Source organism: Eurypyga helias, unplaced genomic scaffold (assembly GCF_000690775.1).
Source record: "Eurypyga helias isolate BGI_N326 unplaced genomic scaffold, ASM69077v1 scaffold987, whole genome shotgun sequence".
Lineage (NCBI taxonomy): Eukaryota > Metazoa > Chordata > Aves > Eurypygiformes > Eurypygidae > Eurypyga > Eurypyga helias.
The window spans coordinates 28,422-45,205 of NW_010260937.1; the positions used below are offsets into that span (position 1 = coordinate 28,422).

At 37.6% G+C, this 16,784-nt stretch overlaps 1 protein-coding gene across 1 annotated transcript in view; it reads right to left on the bottom strand.

Annotated features, from left to right (window-relative positions):
• Positions 1–16,784, bottom strand: part of LOC104512262 (potassium voltage-gated channel subfamily KQT member 1-like) — a gene marked incomplete at its 3' end in the record, with an annotated part of 67,280 nt that overhangs the window by 16,858 nt on the left and 33,638 nt on the right. The window contains exons 3-5 of the mRNA XM_010155180.1: positions 9,034–9,160; positions 3,082–3,160; positions 105–201 (exon numbers count right to left, since the gene is read on the bottom strand). Coding sequence (XP_010153482.1) covers positions 105–201; positions 3,082–3,160; positions 9,034–9,160 — 303 coding nt within the window. The remainder of the gene's footprint in view (positions 1–104; positions 202–3,081; positions 3,161–9,033; positions 9,161–16,784) is intronic.

Consider the following 16,784-nt stretch of genomic DNA (forward strand, 5'->3'; position numbering starts at 1 on the left):
CTCTTGTAACAGTAACTTCTTTTAAATCAGACAATTTGAAGTCCATGATAAGAATATACTAAAGATGGCAGAATGCTTGGGATCTTTAAAGATCTAGTTGGTACCTGACGATGAATGAAAACAACTGATCCTAATAGTCTCCAGGTGCCACCCTGTCGATCTACATGAAGCATGCGAAGTATCTGGAGAAACCGGATCCCCCTGTAAGAAAAACAGGACATCAAATAAAACTAATGATTGAGAACAATACTGCTCTACCTATACATAGTCGGCTATGCTCACTAACTTACTGCTCTGTTAGAGAACTGTGATAGCATTGCCGCTGGCTAGGATTGCATCTTAGACTTGAGGCTCTTCTGTGGACCGTATGTTTAGATCTCATTTCATTATATTTAAATATGTTCAGAAATATTGACTAGGAAAATTAGTTAAAAAAAAAATCAAAACCTATGCTTTCAAACTCAGAAGAAAATTGCATATTTCACCTGATTACAATTCTCAATTGCTTCCTTTCCAAGAAAAACCACTGCTTCAAGTTTTGCTGACATAAATATGAGCAAATTCTTTTTCTCTATTTGCCAAAAGCAGAATGTGAATCAAACTGAAGTCTTTTTTGTGTAAGTTACAGAAATCATATAACTGGAAATAGATAGAGTCTTGTGTGACTGAAGGACAATAACTGAATCATAAACTCCAAATATATTCCATTAAAAAAAAGTTATTATCCACATGGTTCTTCAGCAGAATTTTATTCAATGGAAATACTTCATTCCACTCACCCTTTGACAATGAACTTAGTTTGTCTACAATCATCTTACCATCTTATCACTGAAACAAACCAGTGAAGAGCAAGGAAGGATGAATGTTGAATTCATCTATCTGAAAATTTTTCACTAAAATTATTTTTAACTCCTTTTAGCTATCCTTAAAATTTTGTTGTTGTTGTTTTTGTTTAATTCAATCTCATCTCAACTCCACTGTGGCTGTTTTTTTCTGGGTTACACCAACAGGCAGGAAAGAGCATGGTGCCATCCTCAGTCTCTGGGAAGGCATACTGTACTCTGAAAGACCCAACTTTTCCTTTATTCAGAAAGCAGGTTTTCTGAGCTTTCACACCTGTCAGTCAAATGATCAAATGCTTGCCATTTTTTTGGTAAGCACACAATAATCCTGAATATCAAATCATGTATCAGTGACTGGGTACATGGACACCATGTTTTGTTATTTCTTTGATATGCCATTGGGATAATAATTTTAATTAGCTGGAAACGTTTAAATATCTCCTTAAAATCTGTTAATAAAACATGAGCCCAAGAAGAATTACAAGACTACCAAATACATGAGCACCAATAAACTTACATAATGTAATGACTCATTGCTTGCTTATGTCAGGGGGGAGCCAATTACAGGTAGATCCCTTATACAATTATTAGACACACCAATTGATGCCTTGACTTATAGCAGTTCTTATTTTCCTGTCTCTGTTGTATCTGAGATGGCTATGGCTCTGTTACTGCCGCGTGCTGACATGCACGTTATAGGCTGGCAATTTTACAAACAAAGATTAAAAAAAAAAAAAAGAAAGCAAACGAGAAACTCCAAATACACAACCCCTGAACATGCACAACCCATTTCCTCTGCAAAGACAAAAGAAATCTGTTGGAAAGAGGACCATTTTTATCACTTTGGTGAACTTAAAACAGCAAGGACAGAAGGCTGTAAGACTCAGAACGCTGCAGTGCCATGAGGTGTCAGTCTCAGTGGTTGCTGCGGGGATGAAAATGTCAGCCTGTCATACCTGATGGGTCTGTAGCCTGCAACATCATTCTGCAAGAAAGCAACCTCACATGCATGCATCCATGCTTTCTAGGATTGCTGGGATTTAAGAGAGGTCCAAAAAGGACCATAACATTATACCTTGAAAGCAACAAAAAGCAAAGGCAAGGATATGAGATTAATTCTTTCTTAATTCAAAACCAGCCACTAACATCACAGTTCTGAGGAAACCTGATGGGGCTAAGACTTGTCTGACCCAGATGGTTTTTCAGTGGGGCAATAACAACACTAAAGACACGGGGGTTAAGTTTCTCTGGCAGAAAGCATTCTGAGCTGTAGGACAGTGACTGCATAATATAACACCAGGAAAGACTACACTGAGCCCAAAGCCACCTGGGTTCACATATAAACACACAGTGGGCCTTTTCATTTAAGTCCTTCCTACACTTCTAGTTAAATTAAAGAAGAGCTTTGAAATTTTCACATTCACCCTCCTCTTCTATGTGAGCTGATACATCACATTCATGTTGCCTGTGTGAGGCTTCATCTTCACATAAGGATTAATGTTGTATGGTAATAGTTACCACAAATATATTTTATACATGTAGCTCCCTACGGTTGTTTGTTTACACAGTTAGAGAGTTTAGACAGTACTGTACATTCTCCCTTCCTAGTGATCAGACTGCACTGGAAATTAGAGGCTTGTAACAGAACATGTAGCACATCTTGCAAGTTGTTAGGAGTGGGAAGTACCTCTACTCTGCTTATCGTTCCTTTTTTCTGTTTACCCACTTTACTTCCCAAAACATGCTTGCAGTACTTGACACGAGCAGAACAAACACGGTAGACATCAAATGGTTCTGGTTCATGTATGGTATGAGCTACTTGTGCCAAACAAATCCACCAAAGCATAATTACTCTTTAAACGTAGTTACTCACACTCAAAAAGTACTGAGTTAAGTGCTGCCTGGATTACTTCTCAAATAAACCAATGTTCTGTAATACTCTCTTGTCTTGGAAAGAGAGCTGCTTGATGTTTTATATAGGACATAATGTTTCTTTATTTTTTTCCTCTTGGCTTCAGCATTCACACCGTTCTTCACCTGCCTTGTTTCTGCACTCTTGTTTCCCAACCAGCAACCAAGCACAACAGCACACAGTCTTCCACTGTCCAATGTTTCAATATAATAACTTTTCCTATATCAGGAAAATTACACATACATCTAATTCGGAAATTGCAAAATCAAATATACATCTAATATAGCGCTGTGGTTGTGAAGAGCTACAGTCAGTAGAAGAACATACCTTATTGCAGAGGTGGCAAACACCTGTCCATTAGATCCTATGCTCAGAACAATAATTGAGGCTACTACCACAATTAGATCTGTTTAAAAAAAAAAGAAAGAATGTATTATCTGTCAGCTCTAAGGACTGAAACACACAACAAATACAGACTGAGGAAAGAACTTTAAAAAAGAAATTAAGTTAGCTGAAATTGGGGGGGGCAGTAAGTTAACATAAAACCTTCACATCAAAAAAAAAAAAAATTACTACAGTTTCTTCCATGATTAATTTAAAAATGGAAATGTTAAAGATCCTGACAGATTAGGCAGCTTGCCAAAAAAAAAAAAAAAAAAAAAAAACAAGACATATGTACACCCTAGAAATGAATCCACATTTTGGCCCAAGGCTCTTAATTTAAGGGGGAAAGTAAGGCTTTGCTTCAATCCATAGTGAAAGGCATACAGACAAGGATCATGCACAGATACACACACATACACTCAGATAAAAAATGTCTCTAAGACATAAAGCCAAGCTATCAAAGTTTAGGGAGCTGTCAGAATGAATGTTGCCTAAAAAGAATCAGAGTTGTTGGTTTATTTGAGATGCAGTCTTTAATTTTATGAAAAAATAATTGCTTCCAGAGTTCCATTTTTTTCCACAACTCCACAGTTTACACAGTTCCAGGATCATACAATTGAAATGATGAATTGTCTTCACAGTGCCAGCATCCCTTATTTTATCTTACCCTGTTCAGTGAACAGTTCTATTGCTTTTAATTATTGAACCCTACTCTAACACTCTTCTGAGAAGACATTTTGCTAATTTCCTCATGGGCATTTCTGTGGTAATCCTCTTTAGAGCATCTAAATGCTTCACTTTTAAATTGTAACCAGAAAATAAAGGATAGCATTATAATGGGTAGCAAATGTAGACAGAATGAGGAAAAGTTTTGGTAAATTTTCCTTGCCAGTTTTAAACAAGTAGTACCTTATTCTTCAGAGCACTTAACATTATATAGCACTTAAATAAAAACAACCCAATGCCTGCTGACTTCACTTGCAGCTGTGAGAGCTCAGAACCAGTGTAACCTTACTTCAAAGTCTTCATTTGGACAACTAGAAAATGAGGCACACTTGTGAAAACTGATTTAAATGACTGCCACAGACTTTCCGTGTGATGCCTAGGCAAGATGCAGGACAGAATCCAACTTCAGAGGCAACAACAGTTGCCTTCAACAAGAGAAACTTGTTTTTCTTCTCCTTTAAACATTCCCCTGCCCCATTCACAACCACATAGTTGCTGCAACAAATATTGTAGCAGTTCTACAACCAATAATATCCTTCACTCTCTGACTTGGATTGTTTTCCTGTATCAGCCTGATTTTTGCTGTAGAAACAGGATTCCGCCCCAAGAATAGCTCTCAAATAGTTCAAAGACTATACTACAATAATTGTACATGTATGAAAATGAAAATAAACACTCAGAACTTAGAGAGGGTTTTATTCCCATTGCATCATAATACAGCTCTTTGCCCTTCAGCAAACGGTTCTTACTAAACGATCAGACAGATACATAGCCAGATGATGACCATCACTGAAGGAGGAGAAGACTGGCACTTAGGAAATTTGTTTCAATCAGGTAGTCACAGTCACATAGATTTTTCATTTGTACTTTCCTGTTTTCTGAGTGTGTTCCAGATGGTACAGATGATTCATTTTTTTCCCAAAACCTGTTCTTCTCGTTGTGCTTTTCAAGCCAGTTTCCAATCTTTAGGCTTCTCATACAAATCCCAGTTTACTGGTTCAAACAGTCCTATTTTAAACTCAAACTCTTCTGCATATCCCACTGCTACCTTTCAATCCCATGTATTTTCAGTCCCTATTTTTTCCTGCTTGCTTGTCAGGCCCTTTATACCTCCTTCTCCCAGACCCTTACCTCAGTATCCATCCTCCTGTCATTTCACGGAGTCTCTATGCCCCAGTGCATCCCTCCTACCCTACCACTTCACCTTGGCATTCAAGTCTGGTATTTTTCCTTTCCTGGGCAGTTTCAGGAAGAACACTATAAACCCAAAACCAACACCAAAAAATCACAATTTTCCACTCCAAGCTCCAGATCTACTGCTCAGAAAAACTTGAAATTTTAATTGTTTGAATCTTTGAAGAATATAAGATCATTATCTAGCAGATCGCTTTAAACATAAATAAGCTACCAATTTTTTAGAGGCTTGTTAGTCAATCAGCTTGGAGTTGATTTTCAGTTATAATCAAAAAGCTATTTTCTCATTAAGTATCAAGTATCTGTTTCAACATGTGGATGTGCTAGTGCTTCCCCATAAGAAATCGCCACAATTGTCTTTTTCAGGAACAGCTTAAACATTTTGCACTAAATGTCTCCACAAGACTCAAACTGAAGCTGACACCCGGCATGGAAAATATCAGGATAAAGATCCAACATTTGTTTAAATAACTTCTTCAGCTATAACAAGCATTAGAATTTAGATTATCAGTATTTAGGATAATTTTTAAATAAGAAAGTATCAGGAAGCCTTGGTAATTTTAAAAATTGAATTCCAATAATTTAGAGACAATATGTGAATTTCCTTCTCAAACATTCTACCTATTCCCATGCTTGCAAACACAAGGTGTAGAGAGACAAAAATGACAGTCTTCTATATAACAGGTGCAAGACATACGTAAATGACAGACCTACATCACATTCCCTGCAATTTTGCATGTGTAGTACACAGATTTTAAAACCTAGTCCACTGCTAGTCCACTGATCCTGTGGCTTACTCTTGTGTTCTGGATCCACGAGGAATTCCAAACAGCTGCCACCTAAAAATCAGCTTCTCAGTGAAATATTACTTAGTTATGCATAAACTTCAGCACAGCACATAGCAACGCCTACAATGCAGCCTAACAGAGTACTGCTTGTTCTGAGCAAATCGCTGACTTGTTTTTAACGTTCTCACAAGTTTACTTTCTAGTACGAGATTCTCGACTTTTTGATTAAAAACAATTAATTGGTTTTTTAAAATTTTAAACAGTAAAAATATTTGCATTTGTATAGTCATTTTTAGTTTCCATAGTATTTCATGGGGTGGAAATAGCCCTCAGTTTGGAGGTGTGTTTTCAGCAGTCTGGACACACTACATCCAATTAAACACATTATATGCATACATTCGAATTTCATTTACATCACTCTTTTTTTTACTGAACTTCTGTGTTCTATCAGCAGTTCATAAGTAAGGTTTACATACCAGGTTCTGATACTTTTTCAGAGCTGTATACATAACCGATTAAAGTTGCTCATAAATAAAGTTCTATTATGCTTTGCTTAGGGACAATACGAGATGGACACACATATGTGTGCTCAGGTCTTTCTAACAGTAACTTATGCCCACATTATGTCTTTCAAACTGCATGCTGACAAAACCAGGAGAAACAAAAGTTATTTCATAAATTGGTTCTTTGTGACAGCTTCTGCAACAACAAAAGGATAAAAGAGGTCGTAAAAGAACATTCTCTTGATTTTGCCTGTGCTTCGTACCTGTCTTTCATAAAAGCCTAATTAGACTGGGATTTTCAGAATCATTTAGCTGCTAACCTAACCTTACTGGAATAATAAGTAATGGATGTGTTAAATCAATATTTAGGAAAGGTATCACTATTACAGCTGCTGCCATAGTACATGACCACTGTACACTCTTTAAACATGCTAATTCTGTGAATTAGGGAATGAAGATGCATGGAGAGACAAAGAAAAATTTCTAGGAAATCTTGGTATGCTGAGAATTAATTCAATCTATGTAGCCTGACAGGTTCCTTACTCATAGAATTGTCTTTTCTAACATATAATCACGTATAATCTGCCTGCAAAGAGGCGAAAAATTAGGCTAACTTTAGAAAATCTACCTAAGAAATAAAAAATTTTTATTTGTGACATAGAAAAGTAGCATCCTTTTTCAATTTCAGATAAAATTTTAAAAGAACATTGAAGAAATAATATTTTCCATCTTAACATTTTCCTTCCCCAGTTATAGAAGTTGCATGTTAACACACTATTTTATGTAGCATGGAATGCAATAATGCTAAACAAGTTTATAAAATAAGGTAATAACTAAACAAGTTTATAAAAGAAAGTAATAACTAGGCTTGACTACTAAATCACTTTCTGGAACCAAAATATTTTTTTTCTTTTTTTTTCTTTTTTTTTTTTACATTTAGAGAGGGGAAAAAGGAAAGAGAATGAGAGTAACTAGAGAAGCTCAAAATTGCTACCTAAGTTGAAATTTCTAAGAATTAATCCGAATTTTAGTGTGGAAAAAAAATCCATAAAAGAAATTTCTCTTACATCAAAGATATTTCACTGATATTTTCTGATTTTATAATAAAGAATTCTGTATTAATTCAAAAGTAAAATTAATGTCTTAGTTTTTACAGTCTGTTCTAATCCTTTAATTTCTTTTTCTAGTGTCTGTATTTTATTCTTGTTGACTGAAAATGATAGGATGAGTCAGTATGATACTATCATTCATGGCAAATGTATTTCCAAAGTTTAGCTATTGGGATTAGTGTAGACACAGTTCCAACTGCATGTGATATGTAAAAATGAATATTGACTTTAAATATATTGTATTCATAGGGGATAAGTGTAAAAACTGTACTGGTACCTTCTGATACTGTATCTTTTCCAAGGGCTATACAAGTATTAATGTTTATAGCAGAAGATGCAAAATACCAATATACAGAACCACTGTCAAGATGAAATGGAATTACCAAAGTTTCTCCTACACCTGTGTACTCTAATATACCTACTTAAGAAGCATTTCTTAAATGAAGGAGAAGTTAAGAACACAATTAAGAGAAAAAAAGCTACCCATAGGCTTCATGGTTAGATCATTAAACTAGATCAGCTCTAGAAACAGCTGAAGAATTTATTTGTATGGAATGAAACACTTCTTTTTGAATAACCCATGACTGATACAGTATCTCGTCACATTATTCAGTGCCCACATCAAGAAGTATAATAGAGAATGCCATTTCCTGAGTTTTTGCACCAGGTTTCATAAAGTCACAGATGGTTAAGGAAACATCAGCTCTTTAACTAGATCAGCTCTAGAAACAGCTGAAGAATTTATTTGTATGGAATGAAACACTTCTTTTTGAATAACCCATGACTGATACAGTATCTCGTCACATTATTCAGTGCCCACATCAAGAAGTATAATAGAGAATGCCATTTCCTGAGTTTTTGCACCAGGTTTCATAAAGTCACAGATGGTTAAGGAAACATCAGCTCTTTCCAGCTCTATTTAGAACTCGGTAAGTTGATTTTTGAATAACATACAATTTGCAGATCTACTGGAGTCTATATAAAATCACAGGCTTAAAATAGAAATGCTGATTTTATAGTCTACTACAATTTTGTCTGAACATCACCTATTATTAATCCCTCACTGTTCCATAAGTTCTATTCATTGCCTCTCCCCTTATACTCTCTCCTATTCCAGAGATGCTAACCACAATATTCCCTCAAACCATCTAAAACTGCTTAAATTTAGTACTACCCCAGGGAATTTTTCCTGACTTACACTTTGCACATTTCTATGTTTTCCACAATTTATACTCACCTTTATGTTTGCTTTCTAAGGCAGACCTAAGGAAGGATTGTGTTCAAAATCTTGTCAATTTTCTCCCATTACACATGTAGATTTAGTAAAGATTCCTTCACTTTACAATTCTGCCTTTCTTAAGTTCATACCTGCCTATGTCTCACAGTAATATTTTAAATGTTCAGTTCTAGCAACCCAAAATAAGAAATCATTGCATAGGTGCATAAAGGAAATAATAAGTTCTTGAGTGATAGGCATAGTTCAGAATTGCAATATGGTCTCTGCAGTAGTTGACATCTTTACTTTGTAATGAATGATAATAGCAAAGTTAAGGGAAAAAAAAAAATAAATCTTACCGATAACGGATATTGGCTTTCTGGCAAACCGTATTCTTCCCTGGAAGCCAACATACTTACTTCTGCAGCCTGCAGACCACAATCGGACCACATATTCAGCACCAAAAAACACAACCAGAACTATTTCCTATCAGAATTCAAAGGACAAATATAAGTTTTTTTCATTAAAACATAACAGGTTGCATATCTAAATTATTCCTATGACCAATACAAATAATCTTGTTGTTATGAAAGATGCAATAAAAAGGATTGTGCCCAATCTGTTCACTTTTTTTACGCATATGCCAGCCAGGATCCTTCTTCCCCTTAAAGACAGGCGTTCCCCATTGCCATCAGGCCTGGTGTTGTGTATACCAACCCCTGATCGAAAAAAACCAAAATTCTGACAGTGACACCAGGCTCAGAGCCAGGTATTGACCTGCTGGGTCTTCCTATTTCCTCCCTCATTATTCCCTGCAACTGTAAGGATAGAGAAGAACACCCCTTGCATTCCTGATCCCTTAAGCAGTCATCCCAAGGCCCTGAAGTCTCCCTTGATTGCCCTTGGATTTCTTATTGCAACTTCATCACCGCCTACATGAAAAATCAATAGTGGATAATAATCTGAGGGACATGCCAGGGTAGGAAGTTTTCTCCTCTTTAACCCACACCCCAGGGAAGCTGTAGACTTCAAGAAGTAGATCTGGACTGCATATTGGGCCTTCTGTTCCCCCCAGAAGAAGCTCTCCTGTGACAGTGACCTGTCTTTTTTTCTTTATGGAAGTGGTTTTGACACAGAGCATAGGCAGAGTTCACCTTGGTGACACCTCCAACCCAGACAAACTGTTGTCCTCATCACTCTTCAGTTCCACTGGCAGAGCCTCAAACCTCTTTTGCAAGGGCACTGGGAAGCTGGGGTACTCATGGAGGAGATGTACCTGCTGCCGGGCAGGAACTTGTCGCTATTGCATGATATCCCTTGGGCCACTGAATTCAGCCACATGGAGAGAGTTTAGGGACTCCTCCTTATCAAGCATCCTGTCTGCCTGACAGACTGGTCCCAGGGATGGTAGGGTGAAGTTCCAGCCATCTATCTCAGACTCCCTGACACTCCTCAACACACTCACCTCCTCCCAGAGCTCTGCCACTAAGCTGAGGAGTTCTTCTCCCTGGGCACACATACCACAGTGGTGCTCACTGTTGCCAGACGGCACTGGTGTCGGAGTAGGGCTCAGCCTGCAGACAGACAGACACCTGGAAGGCAGCGTGTTCCCTACAGGAGCTCTCTCTGGGAAGCTGCATCAGTCATGCTGGGTTCAGAGAGGCCATGGCTTCCTGCTGGGGAGATACCGTTGCTCCCTGGTTGAGCTGACAGAGATACAGCACCCTTCTACATGAACTGCTGTGCCACAGCCTATAGTCAATAGTGCTCCCCAGAGGTTTCTTATATAGCTGGGGGGGCTTGGCCAACCCCCCCAGGTCTCACCAGCTGCCATGGCATGAGCTGCAGGCTCCTGGCAGGTCCCTGCTCCCCTGAGGTTTCCCCAGTTCAGGTCCCCCCTGTACAGTATGCTGGGGGCTCCCCTGCAGGTCATGCTGAAAACATGGAAGGTTTAGATTAGATGTCAGGAAGAAATTCTTCACAGAGAGGGTAGTGAGGCACTGGAACAGGTTGCCCAGAGAAGCTGTGGATGCCCCATCCCTGGATGTCTTCAAGGCCAGGCTGGATGAGGCTTTGAGCAACCTGGTCTAGTGGAAGGTGTCCCTGCCCATGGCAGGGGGGTTGGAACTGGATGGTCTTTAAGGTCCCTTCCAACCCAAACCGTTCTGTGATTCTATGATTCTATGCTGGCAGCCCCAGAACTGCTCACCTTGGCCACTGAGGTGAGCAGTATATATACAACATATAAAATACATGAATGATCTGTATTTTAATATTGCTTCCCTCCATAGCACTATATTTTAAAGCATTTGCATAACCAAGGATCAGTATACTTTGAGACACTTCTAAAGAAAGCAGATTGGTAAAGGATCACACAGTGGACAGGTTTGTTGAGACCTTTGTTCCTCCCTTCTTTATTTTCTCTTGCCATTGCAATATGCTAGCACAACCAGAACACAGCTTCTAGGATTTTTTCCAACCCAAACTGCATCCAGTAACTCAGAGTCACCAAACACCTACTATATAAATTACAGCTTTGGAAAATATTTGTGTTTTAACTTAAACTTGCTTGCAATTTGCACCTGGGGAATTCTAAAGCACCCAAAGAGTGAACTCACTTAAATCACAGTTTTTGCTGAATAACACCAACATGTATTTAAAACTGACATTCTGAATGGTTGAAATGAGACCAAAATATTTCCAAGCTGTAAGACAGATAAGAAAAACTCAAGACTAATATGCAAAACTTCAGGTCAATTTGATTTTTAACAAAGTTAGGTTAATATTTCTGTATTCACTTCTACCTCCTTGTTTTGCCTGGAATGAGAACTAAGAAAATATGCACAGTCTTCCTCTGTTTTCATGGCACTTTCAGCCTGACTAAAACCAAGGATTAATAGAAAGCTAAGAAGGTGTACAGCACAGTTTCAAGGCAGAGGCCCAAGAAAATACATAGCAAATTAGCTCCACAATTTTGATGTGTATTATCTAGAGGTTCTACAAATAATAGCTGTACTTTTGTGCTGTGTTTGAAATCTAAATGCAAACATTCATTCAAGCACAATAATTAAAGCACAGTTCAAGAACAATCTTCAAAGAAAAACAATTCTTGCATTTCAGGGGTCTTACAAAATGCGCTCTCACTTGTTCAATTGTCTACTTTTTTAGCAGGTTCCTGGTGTCATCACTCAGTAGCATTTGTTTTCAAGTCTCTTATTCAGGGTCTCTTATTTCCACCAAAAGAGACCTACTGGAGGAATGGCACTCAAGCTTTGCAGTCATGAGCACTTATTTCTGTAATCAGGCAGAAAACTAGCACCAAAGCTGGAACTGAAAGAGCATGTCAGAAGCAAGCAGTTCTGCATCCTCATCTGCAGACTAGAATGGCTGAGCTCCACTGAACTCCGCCTCAGAAATGCATACATTCACAGTCTTAGAGGAAGAAACACAGTTAGAAAGCATGGCTTACGTGATTTTGTTGACCGTGTTGGTAACTTACCTTTTGACAAGGGAAGTTATCGATAGCAATTCAAATGAAAACAAACATGCCATCCTACTGCATCAAAGCATGCTTCTGCCACTCAGTGGTAGTTTATTCAGTGTTGGTCCTAACACACAACACTAATGGCAGTGGAAGGATCATTTCTACAGAAACTGCATATTAAAGTCACAGGGTACAAAACTGTGTAGAAAACAGACAAGCAGATAAGTGCTGAGGAAGCAAAAACTTCTTAGACTTAGGCTACTTCTTGATGATCCTCTAAGGGTACTTTTAAAAGCTGAAATTAAAACTAAATCTGGCCTGAGGGTATTTTATTCTCAAGGCAAATTCCTGAACCTTAAGATATGATTTTATTTCAGCTACCAACAAGAACCTGTCTTGGTTATATCCAGGAAAGCCTGCCGAAGTCAGTAAGGTTGCACAGTCTATGGAAAGGAAAATTAAATTGTTGACAGGAAGGAGGAAGAAAGAGGAATGCACATCTTCAACAAATTTGAAATTAATTACTGATCTCAGTTCATTTTGTCCTGGGCAGGTGTCCACACTACCAGAACCACAGCAATTAACACATTTGTTGGCAGCCTCAGACAGGCCAAAGACCATAAGAGCGCGGAAACCGGACAAACATCACAGCTCTATAGGTGGTCCCTCAATAAAAATAAATTTTAAAAAATAACGAAAACTATGAAACTTAGAGTGTTGTGTATACCTCTAATAATAGACATCCATTTCCAGGGCTATCAAGGCTGATGAAGCATCACCTCACTAAATTCACCCTTAAAAGGTTCCCAACCTGCCTTCTGTTCCTCCTATACAGATAAACATTTTCCAGAACCTTAAATTTATTGACTCACAATTACCTTCTTGTAAAGAAAAAAACCCAGCTTTTTTCTGTAAAGTCAGAAAAAATACTTTTTCTGACCAAAATGACAACAAAAGATAGTGAGGAGTTTCTGTGGACAAAATATGAACTAGATCTGGGAAAAAAAAAAAAAATCTGTAAATTAAATAGTACGCCAAATGTGCTCCTGATTGATATCCATCTGTATGTCAGTTTGATGTCTTTCTCCAGCTTTCTGAAATTTCACAGAACCCTTGTTTTCAAAATGGTATTACACTCACAAGGATCCTGTAAAACTTTTTTATTTAGGCTTCCAGCAGTAATTTTCCCCTTCTCCTGCAAGTGGTGAAGGAAGAAACACATGATGGATGATTCTCAGCAGATTTCATAAACCTGAAATGCTATTTGGCATTAATAGAAAGCCAGGGATGAACTCCTCTAATGAAATAAAAATCAAAAAAACCCAAGTAGGAAGAAACCATTACCTCAAAAAAATGAGCGCCACATCAAGCTTGATCAAAATAGAACTAATAAATATCCTTTAGCAACTCTATCTAGCAGTCATATTTGAGTGTCAGACTCACATTTTTCTCAGCAACCCTTCTCTGAATTCCTATGTGGAAAGAAAAGGAAAGCAAAGCTGCATATCCTTTGAACACAACAGCTGCCACAAACTGTTGGGTCATTTGCCATGACCCATTGAAGGATCATGAGACGGGATGGAAAAACACAGAGCATCATCCTGTGTTTGGGGCACGGAACCTGCTCCAGAGGCACATGGTATTGACAAATGCACCAGTGGAGAGGGTCTTTAGGCAGTGCTGTAACTCAAATTATCTTCCAGGAAACGGATCACAGAGTAAGGAAACAACAATACAGACCATATTCTACACACACACATGTTCAGCTCTACCTGTTTTGTTAGTGGTAAAGAATACTCTTGGCAGTTCAAATTGCCACAGTAATACTAGGGAAAGTATTTAACATGCAGTAATTACCTAGCCACTGTAAAGAAGTGACATAAAATATAATTACGGGTTTTATACTGGGCTTGTACTATCTAATGTCTCTGCTAAAGTCAGTTGCAGAGTTCCATTATTCTGTGCTTCTCCCTGTTTTCTGGTAAAAACAAACAAACAAAAAAAACCCCAACAAAACACACACTTAAAATATTCTTTGCCCAGTTAGGTGGAAGCCCTTAAACTCTTCTTTGGGTTTGGGTTTGTTTTTTTCTTTTTTTTTTTTCTCAAGTCTAGCCACTGCATAAGCCTTCTTTTTTTCTCCCCCACAAAACAAATCATAAAGTAAAACACAATCGTGTCTATACTATTGTTAGTATAACTCCATTTTATTATTTTTTTTAAATAATAAGCTTAAAGGGAAATATGTATGTAAATAACTTCCATCCATACCTAATTCAATCAGCCAATTAAGAAACTCTTGTGGAAAAGCCATCAACTTTTACCTGAGAATGTCATTGATGATAAAATAGAAAAAATGCTCATATTAACACAGAAAATCAACGTTGTATACAGGAGCGTGTGTAAATTAAATACATAGCTTGGAATTTACAATATGTTCCAGTCCAGTTACGGATAACTGCACGGGGGAAGCAGGAGAAGGGAAGGAGTTCAACTGAAGTGATTAAAGCACACACATGAAAAAGACGAGTATTTTCTCAGCTGCAGCTGTGTTTTAGGTGGAGAGCACACACAAGGCTCTCTTCACTTTTTTTATTGGAATATTTAGGTGCTCGGGTAAAAGGAGGAAGTGGGATGGCTAAATGAATAGTGTGTGCTCACGAAGATTCAATCAAGGAAGGCAGCTCAAAACAATGAAGCCTCAGAAGCAGGCATAAAGGTTTAACAGTCCAAATGTTTGCACACGTGTACTTATGTCCAAAATTTAATCTGATAATCTGTCTTCAAGGCTTTCCAGTCCTTAGAATTGAAAATGTCGGTTTAGTGACCTGTTAACTTAATGGTTACTCAAATGCTATGAAAACCTACTGATACTGAAAATACTTATTTTTACTATCATGTTTGCTCTTTTAAAGATGACAGACGTGATATAATATGATAAAATGTAATATCCAATATATGAAGGAAAAGATGACAAATGCCTCTAAGTGTCCTATAGTATCATTAGCTTTTTCAGATTTACATCCCTTAGATAAAACCAATGCACTTAATACGTAAAAGTTTTTTGTTTGGATACAAATGAATTTGTTTAACATTTCTTTAAAAATGTTTCCATGCAGTTGGATAAATACGCTGAATTTGCTGACTTCGCTGACTTCATACCAGGAGTATCTTTATCTTTCAGTTTACTGATATTGTTATTTCCTGTATAGGATGAAGTTATAGGCTAATGAGGGAAGCACATGGTGCTCTAGGCACGTTACCTGTCACAGCTACCATTCAAGTGGGTTGACAGAGTGAGATTGAAATATTTACTTTTTCATTCTATTTAGGCAGTCAGCAATTTAACTACAACGAAAATTAACTACTGTCTCAATTATTTTTGAGCAGGAATTTTTCTGGAATTGCTTAATTCAGAAAGACATTGCTAAGGTAAATCCAATCAAATAGGGAATCAAGAAGATTGAAGAAGTTAGTTCCTGAAGTTCTTAATTTCTCTGTGGAAAGAGAGTACCAGTACCCCACAGGAGCCTTCTAGTTCCCCAACAGCATGTCCTAAAAGCCTGACCTGAAAGGACCCTCTCTGGTAGGAGAGGAAGGGTTTAGTTTTGCTTCTAGAGTGGAATCTATCCAATGTGAATATCCACTTCAGAACTGTAAATAATCATATCCATGTTTCTTAACCTTTACCTCTGAGAGGGTCTGAAAAGTTCCCGGAGAGGAATTGGAAAAATCCTGCATGTACCTCTCCACCTTCCTTGCACTCTCAAGTAAGAAATGTTTCTCTAGTCTCAGGCCTCATTCAGAAACCACTTTGCACAGAAGACTATGGAGTTAGAGTAAATAGTCAGTAAAACATGACTAAGGGCTTTATGAGTTGGCCCCTTGTTAATTTGTCTCAGCCATGCTTACTACACGATTATTTCTATTTTCGATAGTTGAAAAGCACATGGCAATCATCCAACATAATGTGTTCTGTACTGCATTAGATCAACGCACAAGGTAACAGAAGGCACAAGAATAATTCTATCATTATGCACATCAAGAAGCATGAGAGTTACGTTTGATTCCACAACAACTAGGGCAACTCAGCAAGGTTACTTAGCATAAAGCTTGAGCTTATGGAACGTGTTGAAAGACTTGTGGACTCAAATTTTTCCTAATATGTTTAATGTGTGAAACAATAATCCATATCTATTTTAGTCATGTTTCATATTGCAATAATATACTATTCCTGATTTATTTTTTCATCTTCCTACAGACCAATGAGAAGCTCTGAAAGAAACAGATTCTTCTTGTTTTCTCTCTCACGGATTTAAAAGGAATAGAAAAATAGAGGAAAAGCTTTTGAGTCATGTGGTTACTTTTATTCAGATGCATTTTACAGTAATAAACTGACTCTTCCATAGTATAAAAGAACTAGTGTATTTTTCTACTGTGGCATTTCTACATGCCAGTTCATTTAACAGATTGGACACCTCATTAACACGTACCGTTACACAGGCAATACACACTACACAGATATTAGAAAATGTCACTAAATATTTTGGGGCCTACTCTGCATGTCATAATCTCTAAGAAATCCATTCTCTTCTGTAAAAAATTATCTGATGAGGGCAGCAGGAA